The following is a 14,273-nucleotide window of genomic DNA, read 5'->3' on the forward strand; positions in this document are numbered from 1 at the left end:
GGGACCGGAGAGGGGCAGGAGATGACCATGGTCGTGAGAGTTCCTCTCTCCGGGTTCTCCCATTAATCCAGATCTCCTCCCCTGCCCGCTCCTCCCACAGTTGGGGTAACTCACCGTGAGAGAGTCCCCCAGGGCTGCGATTACCTTGATGTCAGCCAGCTTCAGCCTGTGAACTGAGAACGCACACACCAGTTAATGGAAGACAGGGGCTCTTATCTCCTCTGAAAGTGAGCGATCTTCCAGGAAAACAGAGAGAGAAAGTCCATTTGTAATTGTAATTCAGCTTGGGCAGAGATACTAAATCTGTCACAAGCCTGTCATAAGGCCGTGGATCCTGACTGTTATCTCTTCCTTGGAGCACTTGCACATGGGCTCAGGACCTAGGAGGTGGACCCAAATTTCAGAGGGGATTCTGGGGCCTTTGGTGAAACCTGGTGCCACAAAGTGAGCAGTTACCCTCAGAGCCTGAAACGGCTCCTGGCAGTGTGGTCTGGGAGCCAGGCAGGAGTTGGCGTGGAGATGTAACCAACACTTAATCTATTCCAGGATCTGTTGATAATGAAGATAAAATTTTATATCATCCTGTTAAAAAAAAAAATCAGCTCAGGGGCGCCTGGGCGGCTCAGTCGGTTAAGCGTCCGACTTTGGCTCAGGTTGTGATCTCATAGTTCGTGAGTTCGAGCCCCACATTGGGCTCTGTGCTGACAGTTCAGAGCCTAGATTCTGGAGCCTGGTTTGGATTCTGTGTGTCCCTCTCTCTCTGCCCCTCCCCTGCTCTCTCTCTCTCTCTCAACAATATGTAAAATGCTAAAAAATTTTTAAAAAATACTCAGTGAAAACAATGTTCAAAGAGATCTCCAGGTCCTGGCTCCTTCCATGGAGACATCTTGTCTACCTCACCTCCGTACCATCTGCAGATGAGAAGCTGCCACTCCCACTGAGGATCTGCTCTCATTGGAAAAGTAAAAGTCCCTGCCTCTTCTAATGACAGCATGCAAACGAACACATACATAATTGTGAATGTGTGTATGCAAAATATATAGATTAGTGATCCTCAAATTTGAGCGTGCATCAGAATCATTTGGGGAGCTTGTTAAAATGCAGATGGTTGGTTCCTACCCTCAGAGTTTCTGCTTCAGTACGTCTTGGGAGGGGGTGGGGTAAGGATATGTGGTTAGAAGAACAATATCAAATCACAAAGCCAGCTGCACACATTAGCACACATCCATGGGGTTGAGCCTGAGAACTTTAAAATGACCTCTTCTCAAAGAAATTGGGCTATGGGTAAAAAAAAGCAACCCAACAGAAAGTAAGACCTCCTTCCCTCAACTCTCGAGGGCTTATTTTAGTTGCTGGTGATGACAGCCAATCACTATATTCTTGTTGCCATAATGTATGATAGCCACAGTGAATGCTGTGAACACTTGCTAGGGGGCAAAGGTTAGGGGAAATCTTTGAAGCTGGTAAAATGTGGAAGCGATGGGCAGATTTGCTTCAAAAGCTCATTATAGTTTGCTAAAGAGGCAGCTGGAACTGGTCATCCCGCCGCCTAAATTTGTAGCAGACAGAAAGGAAACGTACACACATGTGCATGCATGTGCACATCTGTGTGTGTGTGTGTGTGTGTGCGTGTGTATGTATATGTGTAGATAGATCTGAAGGATTTCCTTTGAGAGATGATAAACCAAACCAAGACTATGTGGGAGGGGTCTGACTTATCTGGGATTTTATTAATATAGAGCCCGACAGGTTTCATTTGTTTAACATCCTGCAGACCTTGATTTGAGCTTTGTTAATATCATCACGCATGACAAAGACACAGCCTGGAAACACAGCAAAGCACTTTAGCAATTGCTCTCCTTGGGGAAAGAACTACTTAGAGATAAGATTAAATTTATGTGGGCTGATTAGCTAAACATTATCTGGTACAAACTGTCCACCACCCTGAAATGAGTTGATAAATACATCAATAACTCATCAAGATTTCTACAGAGGGGGCCTCTTATCAGAAGGCCATCCAAGCTATGATGAAATATCACGAATGGTAAGAAAATGGTAGACTATAGAATGAGGAGAAGACTTGACACTTTGGAGCTTTGTCTTGTATACCCCAAGAGCTTAAACCACGTGCAGCCATAACCTGACAAAAGCAGCTTTCCTCGCAATTGTCAGCTAGGGCCACCCAGCTCCTGTGCCCTCTGATTCTCAGGACTTATGTTAACTTATGTTAACAACGGTGCTAAACTGCTGGCACCATGTTAGAACCTTGTTTGTGCCTTGGAAGTACTTCAGTGTGAGTTTGTATGGAGCAATCTGTGTGTCTTAGGGAGCACAGGGGCTCAAGCAATGTGCTAAGTTGAATTACAGGCTAAGTTAGTGACTCTGTGTCAGAGACCTTACAGCTCTCAAAGCTTTAAATGACGGGTACTGCAGGGAAGGGAAATACCTATGCGTCCAAGTGTCTTTGGGTGATTTTGAACTTGCTCAGGGGACTGAGCAAGGGGACAGGTGGGCTGTTATTCCCTGTGGGGCATCACTGCTTCCTAGTCATAGATGAGGTTAAACCACAAGACCCATGACCAGGTGATGATTACAGAAGCATCTCCAGGGTCATTGCAGTGCTGGGTCATAACAGAGTGAAACCCTTAATGATCTCCCGGTTCTGTAACTAGGGCATTTTTCATATTGGCTTTTGAGTAGCTCATTTTAGTCAAATGGGTATAATAAAAAACATCAAGGACTTACAAGGGAGCCAATGTCTTAAATGAATGAACTGTTCTAGATTTATACTATTGGTGACAGTGGAATATAAATAGCTTTGTAGTTCTCTATTTTCAAATACTGTGAATTTCTCCCCCAGCATGGAATTAGCAGCTTGACATCAAGATAGCCAGCTTGAGTACAGAGCCAGGAGCCACGTCCCCCGGCTCCGTATTATTACTCTTTTGTTTGCAAAATGCTACTCTTTTTCTCACTGGGAAAACCTTAGGTCAGCTGCCAGGCCCAACATATTTTTCTTAGTTACCCCAACTGTGTTAGGGGCAGACCATGGGGTAATATAAAATGATGCAAGTATGTGCAAAGTTAGAAAGCCCACAGGAGATAGCACTTAGAGAGAGCATGTATGCACTGACTGGGAAGAAAACTCAGCAGCTTTTATTTATTTATTTTGCTACCAAATGCCGATTAGTTATAAAAAAAAAGTTATATCAACTCTCTATATCTCATTCCAAAAGGCTCACAGATTGGAGGAAGAGGTTCATCACCTGTGGGCCCCAGATGGCATGAGTGAGGCATCCAGGTTGCCAAGGGCTGTGGCCTATTGATGAAGGCAGTACCCTATATTGAGACATCACTTTTGGTTAGTTATGTGTACCTGTGGATGGTTGAAGAGAAACACTAGGGAAGGGGACACGGCAGGTTTTTGAAAAGAACTCTGAAGGCAAAACAGTTATTTTATACAGAGTCTTAGTGAAAAATTGCTTTAATGGCAGATACCTTGATCTAGTTGGATTTAAAGATCTTTTCCAACCCTGAGAACTGTTGGTTTGCTACATTGGAAATACTCATTAAGATTAATTCAGCGAGGGGCGCCTGGGTGGCTCAGTTGGTTAAGTGTCTGACTCTCGATTTCGGCTCAGGTTATGATCTCACAGTTCATGGGATCAAGCCCCATGTTCGGCTCTGTGCTGACAGCACGGAGCCGGCTTGCAATTCTCTCTGCCTCTCCCCTGCTCACACTTGCTTGCGTGCTCTCTTAAGATAAATAAACATTAACAAAATTAATTCAGTGAACATTTACTGGGCTCCTATTATGTGCTGAGTCATTGGAGATATAAAGATAAGACAATCTGCTCTTTTAAGTATGCATCAGATACCATCATCTCAATCAGAAATTGCAAACATGATCTCCAGAGGAGTGAATGACCTCGCCAGAAATAGGACAGTTGTCAAGAAAAACTAATAATGTGGCCCTGTGCTAACTCTCTTTTAAATACCCCAACAATCACAAGGATGGTTAAAATATCCATTCACAGATCACACGTGCTAATGAAATGTGTTTTTTATTATTGCCCAGTTAGCAGTGGTCATTTTCCTAAATGACACCTTTCAGGCAGGACTCAGAAGGGCAGGCCCAGCTCACATTTAGGATGGCCGTCACCCAGTTGGAGCGAGAGAGCATTTTGGTTCCATGCCCACCTGGTTAGATCGAGGAGACCTAAATGTACCCATTTGCTTATTCAGACGGTCCCTATCACTGGAGTATCTTCGATCTCAAGGTCTTAAGATTTCTTGTGCTTCCATCTTCAAATGCCAATAAACACAATAATCTTCAGGGTCAGAGGATAAAGAAAAGGTTCACATTTTATCTGCTTTCAGATGTTGAGATACGTTCTAAGGGATTGGTTATCATTATGGCAGGAACATAATCTGGAAAGATTGCAAGATACTTTATAGTTCATCCTCTCAGAATGATAAGATTAAAAAAGGGATGGATATCATTTCTCTGTAAAGACTGGCGATTAAAAAATTCAAATTCTCTCTGTCCCTATACATGCAAATGCATGGACATACATATATACGTACATCTTTGTGTTTTTGTTGTAAGACAGCCTGTGTAGGAAGCTGATAATTTGTTTCTGCTGCTAGAGTTCTGCTAGTAAACTAACCAATAGGACTAAGTTGTCACCAAGTATGAAGGGGATAAAATCTAAAGATTAAACACACACGAGTGCGCGCGCGCTGTGTGTTTGTGTGTGTATGTGTGTGTGTGTGTGTGTGTGTGTGCCTTATCTCCTATTCCATTGTTCTGCAACTTAGAACAAGAACCAGTTACAGACTGAAGTTTGTTACAAACATTTTAACTTACTTGCCATTCACGTGGCTTAATTTGAGCGTAGAGAGCTAAGACCTGCATGAAAGGTAGGCTGACACTTTGTTGTTCAACTAACGCTCAGCAAAAGAAAACAGCCTGAAGACAAAGATGTGCATCCCTGAAAGAACCCTGCTAGGCGCTGTGACATCTCCAAACCTAATTTTCTGTCTTGGAAGGCACTTAGGAGGCATTCGACAATCACCTAATAATCAAGTGAATGAATCAGTGAACAAAGGAGTCGCCCTCTAGGACCAAGCAAGGGAACCTATCGCACTGTTGCAGGAATGCTCCTGCACTGATGGGGTCAGTCCTACAGGTCAACGTACAGCCTCCTCCCTGCAATTCCCGCTCCATGACCTCCCATGGTCACATGCACACAGCCATCACTCTCAGACAGGCTCGTCTAGAAGAAAAGATTTAGCCCTTAGCCAGCCCCTTTCTGGGAGGATGTCACCTGGAACATTCCACGAGTTTCATTTTCCCGGCCCGGCAACAGTCATTTTGGAAATACTGAGAAGCAGTGAGAACAGCACGTTTCTAAGATGGCGCGCTTTCCTGTTCCGTGCAGTGTATGAGTGCCTCCTGCCTATGGCTCTGACGTATGGACCGGTTATTTCTGCCTCCTGCTTAAAGATTGTTTTGTCTTTTGGAGAAAAAATTCACTGGTTCGTTAAGGCTCCACGGCAGAGGGACAATGACAGCAGCGCACTCAACTCATCCTGGGCTCTTTGCAGGACAAGACGTGGTACACAGTTAACGCTTAATCAATGCTTTCTGCTACTGGTGTTATCATGTTGTAGCTCAAGAAAAATCAAACACAGACACGAACTTCCAAACACACATCAGGAGCTACTTCTATTGTCCTTGGAAAAAACCCCCTCTGATGTACCCCAGACTGTGTGGAAAGCCCGTTAAGGTGGCCCTTACGTTGATGATTTCGAGCCTCAAATGAGGTTAAAAATCGCTTGATTTGAGCCATGTACCTGAAGTGGGAATCGTGTTGGAGGGGTCCTTGTCGGGGCACCTGATTTCCATTGCATCTGTCACCTGAAATGAGAGGCACAGAGAAGGAGAAATGGATCTTGCAACATAGGAAATTGGGTGAGAAGTGGGGCCTGTATTTGGAAAGCACCCCTTAGTATAGAAAGCTAGGTATCCCTTAAGATCCCTCCCTCTCTATGACCACTCATATCTGAGTGTCCACAAAATCCTTTCCTAAATGCTCCCCATCCTGTCGCCTCCCCTCTAGTGCCTTGACCTTCATCCAGGCCTGTGTTACTTTTCAAAAATAGGGTTTTTTTAATGTTTATTTATCTTTTTTGAGAGAGAGAGAGAGAGAGAGAGAGAGAGAGAGATAAGGCTGAGTGGGGGAGGGACTGAGAAAGAGGGAGACACAGAATCCGAAGCAGGATCCAGGCACAGAGCCCGATGTGGGGCTCGAACCCACAAGCCATGAGATCATGACCTGAGCCGAAGTCAGACGCTTAACCCACTGAGCCACCCAGGTGCCCCCTCAGGCCTGTGTTACTTCTTGCCTGGAATATTACAGCATCTACAGCCTTCAGTCCTGGGGGCTTCCTCCCCAGCCTTCTGAACCCATAGAGATGATGCTCTCCCTCTCTCAGCATAATATAACAGTGTCACCACCCCCCCCCCCGCCCAAATTCTTAGTGAAAGCAGGGATTTTTGCTTGTTTTGTGTACTGTATCCTCGGAGCCCAGAACAGTGCACAGTGATGCTCAATAAATATGTGTTGGTTGAAAAAAAATACATTTCTGCTGTATTAACATCCGCACAAAGTTCATCCCCCTTGGCACATCCTAAGAGGACCCTGACATTCTAAACTACCAGCTCTGGACCCAGCTCTTGCGCTCTCCATGCCTCTGCCCGAGTCTACCTCCATTCCCCCCCTCACCCTCCCCTCCCTCCACGTTCCCACACGCCCATCCACTGGGTCACCCTTGGCCATTCTTCAAGGCTGGGGTTGTTGGTCTTCTTTGGGAAACTATGTCACCTCTCTCCCGTCAGTCGCTTCCTCTGTGTTCCCAGAATACCCACGGAAACTTTAATTAGAGTCATGCCGCGATTGCTGATCGGCTCCACGAGGCTGAGTTCCTTGGGACGAGCAACGGATTTTATCTGTGGCTTTATCTCTTATGCCCGGTATTCCTCTGCCCACCCAGCCGTGTAGCCATTCAACAAATAGTGATGAGTCCCTGCTCTGAATCCCTGCTTGCATTCTGGTGGCACACAGAAGGCTTTCAATAAACGCATCCTGAGGGAATGTGTCGCTGTCTCCTACCAGATGACAAATACTGGCAACGCTTGTATAGAACTCAGAGCGTACCGACACTATTTCATGTACTTTCCGCGTATGAGCTTATCATTAGTAACAACTCTGTGAGGTGGGCCTGTGACTGGCATGTCACAGAGATGGTAAGTGCCTTGCTCAGTGACACAGAGCCAGTAAGTGGAAGAGCCTGGATTTGAACCCCAGAGCGCCCTGCTGCCTCTCAGGTATATCCTCACGCTGAGGTATCGGTTAGAACGTGAGGGACATGATGATAAATCAAGAGTCTTTCCTGCTGTGTCTCTCAGGCTTTGTGCTGGGGACCCAGGCCGTCGTCTTTGCCGCTGGCGGGGAGGGTAGTAGGAGTGAATTCGTCTCAACTCGTCTCGGTCCCCAGTCCTCTGAGAGTGAGGACATCAGCCTTGAAGTGCTTCTCAGCTCCCCAGAGGAGTGCAGGGTGCCCTATCTCATCTTGACAGGAAAGATCAGAGAAGGACTCCTGAGACAAGCACCAAGGGAGGCGTGAGGAGGCACGAGGCGGCCCCCACGGGCGTGCGCCAACCTCAAAGGCCTTCTGGCCTCCATGCTGTCTGGTTTCGCGCTTCACCGCATTCCTCTGCTTTTTCTTAACCTTCTCCTCAGATTAAGCCCTCAGGTGAGTTTAAAAGGACTCGTCGGTGATTTGGGGAGAGCCTGAGGATTCTTGGTTTATGTCAGAAGAAAACAGGGAGCAGGCAGTGCTGAGCACCCCACCACGCCCTGTGAAGCCTCAGGATGCTGGTTGCTGAGGCCGTTCTAAAGACAGAGATAGGGGTTAAGGGTCCGACTTCGGCTCAGGGCACGATCTCACGGTTTGTGAGTTCGAGCCCCGCATCGGGCTCAGGGCCTGGAGCCTGCTTTGGATTCTGTGTCTCCTTCTCTCTCTGTCCCTCTCCCACTCCCACTCTCTTTCTCTCAAAAGGAAATAAAGATTAAAAAAAAAAAATCAAAGACAGGTACATAGGGCCGGCCTGCTTCAAGCACGAACGGGGCGGTCACACACCTGACCCTTTGACCCTTCCCCGTGGGCTCATGGGGTTCCAGGGAACCGCATAGAAACTTCCAAAGACTCGGCAAGGGGTACCGCCCCTGGTTCATTTGCATGTTTGTCAATCACAGAAAACCCGAGCCTACCTCAAGCTCCTCAGGAGATTTTAGCAGCCTGGGCAGGTAGTTGCTGTTCTTGTAGGTGAACAGAAAGGGATTCTCCTGCAGAGGAAGGTAATACGTTATAATCATGACCCAGAAATCTATATCGCTTAACCACCAGGCTTTGTCACACAGCAATGCCTTTGGTCAGTTTGGGACGCTCATAGCATCCTTGAAATGATGAGAAAACCATCATCTGGCTTTTCTTCTCTGTGCTGCTCGTTAGTTCTCTGAGAGGGCTCACTAATGCTTTGAAATGTCCCCTTTGCCACAGTCAGCATCTCCTGCTTGTACTGGAGTTTCATGCTACCAGGCGAAGTACATATATTTCCACAGAAAGGGAACTGAATTTTAAGCTTCCTGGCAGCCAAGGCAAAGAGGGAAACAGGGCAAATGATCTAATTCCTACAGCCCAGTAAAAAAACAAAAACAAAACCAAAACAAAAAACAGAAAAACCCCAAACAACAACAACAACAACAACAACAAACTTACCAGTTCAGTAAGAAAGCCCAAAACTGGACTCACATTAAATGATAAAAAGAATTCTAGTGATTTATGTTCAGTGTTCCTTTTCTCATTCATTTACTCAGCAGCACTAACTCTATGCCTACTACATGTTGGGTGTGTTATTCAAGATGCTCATCCTCACATTTGGGACCAGGTAAGCTGTGGCTTTGGTCCTATGCCCTCCACAGGTGTGGAAGGGGCCTCAGTGCTGCGGACACGGCTCTCCTGACCCGCCGGTGTAAACCTTCAGCGTGTCAGGTGTGCAAAGCTGTGCCCAGCCTCGAAGAGCCAACCCAAGCCTCTGATGGGGCTAATGTCTCATCCAGGGAAGACCCCACTTCACAGCAAAGCCCAGTTCTTCGTGGCCCCATCTCGGTCCCCAACTCAGCAAGGGATTCCCTCCCGTCCCCAGTTCTGGCCTACCTGAGAGGGACATTTCACCGGACTTCCCTCTCGTGCACTGAATGGCTCATCTTTCTGTCCTGCTGGCTCCATCTGGAAAAGGAGGTGATCTTTAGAACAGAGAAGTCTTGCATAGGTGGCCGCATCCTGGGGTGCCAATGACAGAGACTCATTTGCCCAGCATCTCTCAGAGTGTGACCCTGGGCCAGCTGGCGGCACCAGCATCACCTGGGGACACATTAGAAATGCAAATCTCCAGGCCCAACCCAGACCTACTCAAGTCAGAAACCTTGGGGTGGGGTCCAGTGCCGTGCATTTGAACAAGCCCTCCAGGAGGTCCCAGTGCAAGCCCCGGGTGAGGCCCAGGGCACGGGAGGATTCAGTGATGCCCAGCCCACCCCTCCTGATGTTACAGAGAGAGGCATGGAATGCCAGACAGGCTGAGCTGGGTCTGGGACCCCAGCGCTGACGAAACTTCCCTCTGAGAGGAGAGCGGGGGGGGGGGAGGAAGGAAGGACAAACCCTTGGCTCTTGTGTAAAGCATGCATCCTCTCCCCTCGGCTCCCCTTCCCGTGGTGTGTAAGCCCGCGTCCAGGAGGCAGGAAGAGCCTCTGTTACCTGAACACTGCTTACGTGGCCGTGAGTGAGACGAGCTATGGCTTCTGGCTCAAGTCCTAGGTCTTTAATCAGAGGAACAGACGTGGGGCACAGCCCAGCCCCCACTCCCAAACAACTTGAACATCTAGCGGTTCGGCAATGAGCAATGGTGGGCTTAGTGCTGATCTAGGCAACTACTTAAATGATAACCGGAGCCCATGGAACAGCCCCATCAAATAGTGTGCGTGTGTCAGCAGGGGCCCCAGCAGGTGATAAACTGATGTGAATGTGCTCGAGGGAACACGGGAAAATGAAGGCAGTTGAAGAATTCAGTGGGGGGAAGGCTTTCTTTCTTTTTTTTAAGTTCCTTTTGTTGGGGCGCCTGGGTGGCCTAGTCAGTTGAGCCACCACCGACTCTTGATTTTGGCTCCGGTCACAATCTCATGGTTTATGAAATCGAGCCCCACGTTGGTCTCTGTGCTGACAGCATGGAGCCTGCTTGGGATTCTCTCCCCCTCTCAGGCTCATGTGTGCTCTGTCTCTGTCTCTCTCTCTCTCTCTCTCTCTCTCTCTCTCTCTCTCTCAAAATAAACATTTTTTGAAAGTTCCTTTCATTATCTTTAAATGCTTATGATACTCTTGAAAGATACCACAGCTTCGAGAGAAGACACATTTCCTTTTGCACTGCTATTTTCTCCCATTTGGGAACCTCGTGTTCACGGTCAGCCCTACTGCCCACAGGTACTAGACTCTCGGGCACCTTTGTCCCTCACCTCCCTTCCAATGACTTGACAAGAGGCAAGAGGCTATGGGATGGGGCGCTCTGTCTGGCTCAGTCACAGTCCGCCATCCTCCACGAGGATTTTAGATTCTTCAGCAATATCTTATCCCAGCATCTCGCCATAAACAAGAACCAGGGAAAGAACTTTACCCTTCTTGGGATTAGCTCTTCACCCAAATGGACAAAGTCAGATAAGAGGGTGTAATTGACCTTTTGGAAAAAGGGTGGCAACCTTTTAGCTCGAAGGCTGGAGGAGGAACTGGGGTCCCTACCTTCTTTCAGATTTATTCTGATGGTGGGCACTCCTGGAAATGGGAGGTCCCGCCCACAATGTTCAAGGTTGCTCTGAAAGGGAGTGTTCAGTGACCCGGTGTCAATCTGGCCTGCCTTCTTCCCTTCTCCAATCTCTCAAGAATGTAATCAATAAGAGAGTCTGGAAAGAAGCTCTGAGAGAGCCACACTTAATAATTCTGGTAGAATGGATATAGCAGAGCCCATTTTTTAAGGACCTTAAAGAGAGGAAATTCATAGGCTTGAATAAACACTTTCCTTTAAGAGCCTTTCCTCAAATGTCTCTTTATCAGTCTCCTACATCCTTCCCACTCCTCTAATGCCCTTTACACCTGCTTGGACCCTCTACCCTCCTCTGTGCCCAGGCAGCATGGAGAATGAGGCGGCCAGGCCAAACATCCCCTCCCACTGTCCCTCCGCCTGCCACCCTGTGCCCAAGTTCACATGCACTCCAGGGACAGTGGGGGCTGGTCTCTGTGCTCTCGCTCCACACCTCAGTCCTGGAATCACCCACATCTCTTCTCCACAGCCTCCCTGCCACACTGGAATTAACTGGAATGTGGGAGGGATGACCTTAGACATTCTCTCCCAGGAGAATTCCCACTCAGCTGAGCAATTCCTGAGGGAATTTCAGGGCTTGGCATGCAGTGGGGGTCTGTGATTGCTGGAAGGATCCAGTTCCCCAAAGGTGGGTTTCTTCAGAACTAGTGTTGCATAAGAATCGTCAGAAATTACTGAGGAGGCGGTGATGGGGGCAGAAGGGACCAAGGGAATGAATTATGTCTTCACAAAATCCCCCAGCTCTGTGTCAGGAGCTCAGCGGCAGTCTGGGGGCACGTTATGCTAGGGCGGTTCCAGGAGTGTTTCAGAAGTGAGGCTACTCTCTTGCAGGTATCTGCAACTTTCCTTTGCTGGCCCTCACTCAGAGCTTACGTGTACCCTGGGGCCTGGCCAGGGAGAAGAGCTGCGGGGCTGGCCTGCACAGCCACCCCCACTGTGGTGTCTGGGGACATCGTGGGGGAGAAAAGTGGTGGAACTTGGGCCCCTGTGGTCACAGCGATTATGTTGGACCCTCTCTGCTCCCCACATATGAGAGTGGCCCTCATTCCAGGCCCTCTGTGTCTGTGAACGTGGCCTTGGATAGACCTATCTGGCTTTCATCTCTGTGGTCTCAAACCCAACACAGCAGAGACTCAAGGAGATAAAGGCAGAGACACGCCTGCCCTCCTTGTGTCCCTAGGAAGACACAAGAGTGAACCCAAGGGTGAACCATTCGTGCGTGCTGCTAAAGGCCTCTGAGGCTCGCTGAGGGTCATCACACACCTCTGGCAAGGAGGGAAAAGAGAGGCCTAGAAAGACCACACGATTCGCCTCACGATACAACCAAAGACACAGGTGTAACCGGAACTCAGGGTTTCTGGCTTTTTACCCAGTACTTTTGCCCAGACCTGGTCAATTCCTCATTTCTTATGCACTAACCCGTGCCTGCAGGAGCTGTCCACTCACTCTCGCAGCTCTGCTCACTCTGGGAGCCACGGATGGTCTGGCATGTCACCCATGAGGAAGCCAGGAGAGTGACACATCCAGGGAAGCCCCTCTTTCTCTGCTGGCCTGGCTGCCCGGACCTCGAGAACTCTCATTGGGAAATAACTGGGGGTTGGTTGGACAGGACTGAGTGGGGGTAACTGCCCACCCAGGAAAGCTGCCTCCTCCTCCTCGGAGCCCTTGTGACACCTACTATGTCATGGTCCTTTGGCCTTGAGTCTGTTCCCATCTGTGGGCCTGCTCGGCCTCATCCTTATCCTCACCCTCAAGTGGGTTGTAGGACACTGGGGTGCCGGGTGCCTGTGTCAATGTGCAGGATGACACTCAGGCTCAATAAAGGCAAAGATTGTCACTGTTGCCCCTGCCACCAATGACGACCAATAGCAAGGTGAAGGGGTAGAGAGGGAGAAGGAGAGGGAAGAGAGGGAGGAAGTGTGTGCAGGGGAGGGAGGGGAGGGAGAGGAGGGAGAGGAGCCTTTCCCTGGATCTGTTCTTTCTGGCATTCAGGGTACATTATTCCTTCCCAGGGCCTCCTTATCCTCAGGTTTCCTCTCTTATCAGACCAGCCTCATACTGCCCCTTGCCAGTGCATTGCCTCTTCTCTTCTCCATGCCCTTTGCTCACAAAAGTCCTTTTGCCTGGGAATGCCCACCCTGACCTCCTCCGACACACCTTACAAAGCCATTTGGAATCCTGTCCCCATGGGATCCTCCTGACCTCTCGCTCCTATCGTTGTTGGGTACACAGTCCAACACATCACTGCTGGCTGAGGTCAAGTTCACTCTTGTTCTTCTGGGTTGCCTGACCTTTCCAGCTACACCCTAGGTTCTATGAGGGCAGAGGTCATCTGGTGTGTGTCCTGTATCCTCCTAGGACCCAGCCTAGGGTGGGGCATGTTGTAGGTGCCCTTGTGTTGCTTGGGGGAAAGCGGACATAGAAGGAGGAGGAGGTTTGGCTGAGCTGGAATCAGTCCTTCTCCCCCAGAGAGAGGGTGGAGGGGGCTTAGCTCCTGCAGGAAGGGTCACATTCCTATTCTCTGCCCTTCACAGGAGATGGGCAGCAAAGTGGTTTCCTGGGGGAAATATCCTGCCCAAGGGTTAGGCCCACTAAAGGATCCTTATTCAAAGAAATCAGAAAAGAAATCATTGCCTTCTCCAAAGGGGAGTGTGAGTTCCTTGCCATGGGCCATCTGGGGACCTTGCCTACTGTCCTTGCTCCTGGCTAACGTGTGCCTGTGTGTGGGCTAATGAATGCAGTGGCTCACGGTCTCGGCACAGCAAACCAACTGAGGAAAGGGAGAGAAGTTTCCTAACCAAGAACAAGGACAACCAAGTTCCCATCACTAGAATTCTAAAAATAGGGCAACTTGGATGGGGAAACAATGGCAAAGTCAGGTCTCCGTCCAGTGCCCTGGAAACGTTCACAGTTTTGAGGTTCTATCCCACCCACTGACTGAGCCCAGCTGGCCCTGGGGGACTTTCGTAGTCTGGGGAAAGCCTGTCACAGGTATAGTAAGAAGGGCCAACACGTGGTGAGTCCTCACTGAGGGCCAGTAGGGCCAGGAATAAGCCGTGCACAGGACACGTGTTGCATCAGGGGTTATGAAAAGGGTTTTGCAGAACGGGAGCTGAGACCTTGTATTCACACGGCTCGTGAAGGGTGGAATTAGGAACGGAAGCCAGGTCTTCTTCATTCACAGTCTACGCTCATCACAGCCACCACCCTGTGCCTTTGAGCCACACGATGGTGAGGGAAATCTGGGCTGGAACTACTATGTGAGCCCAATCCACAAGCA

General features: G+C 48.9%; 1 protein-coding gene across 1 annotated transcript in view; it reads right to left on the reverse strand.

Moving 5' to 3' along the window:
* PLB1 (phospholipase B1) overlaps nt 1-14,273 on the reverse strand; it is a gene marked incomplete at its 5' end in the record, with an annotated part of 98,948 nt that overhangs the window by 66,590 nt on the left and 18,085 nt on the right. The window contains 4 exons of the mRNA XM_043604237.1: nt 115-173; nt 5,860-5,923; nt 8,340-8,414; nt 9,286-9,357. Of these exons, the coding sequence (XP_043460172.1) occupies nt 115-173; nt 5,860-5,923; nt 8,340-8,414; nt 9,286-9,357 (270 nt within the window). The remainder of the gene's footprint in view (nt 1-114; nt 174-5,859; nt 5,924-8,339; nt 8,415-9,285; nt 9,358-14,273) is intronic.

Source organism: Prionailurus bengalensis, chromosome A3, assembly GCF_016509475.1.
Source record: "Prionailurus bengalensis isolate Pbe53 chromosome A3, Fcat_Pben_1.1_paternal_pri, whole genome shotgun sequence".
Classification (NCBI taxonomy): Eukaryota; Metazoa; Chordata; class Mammalia; order Carnivora; family Felidae; genus Prionailurus; species Prionailurus bengalensis.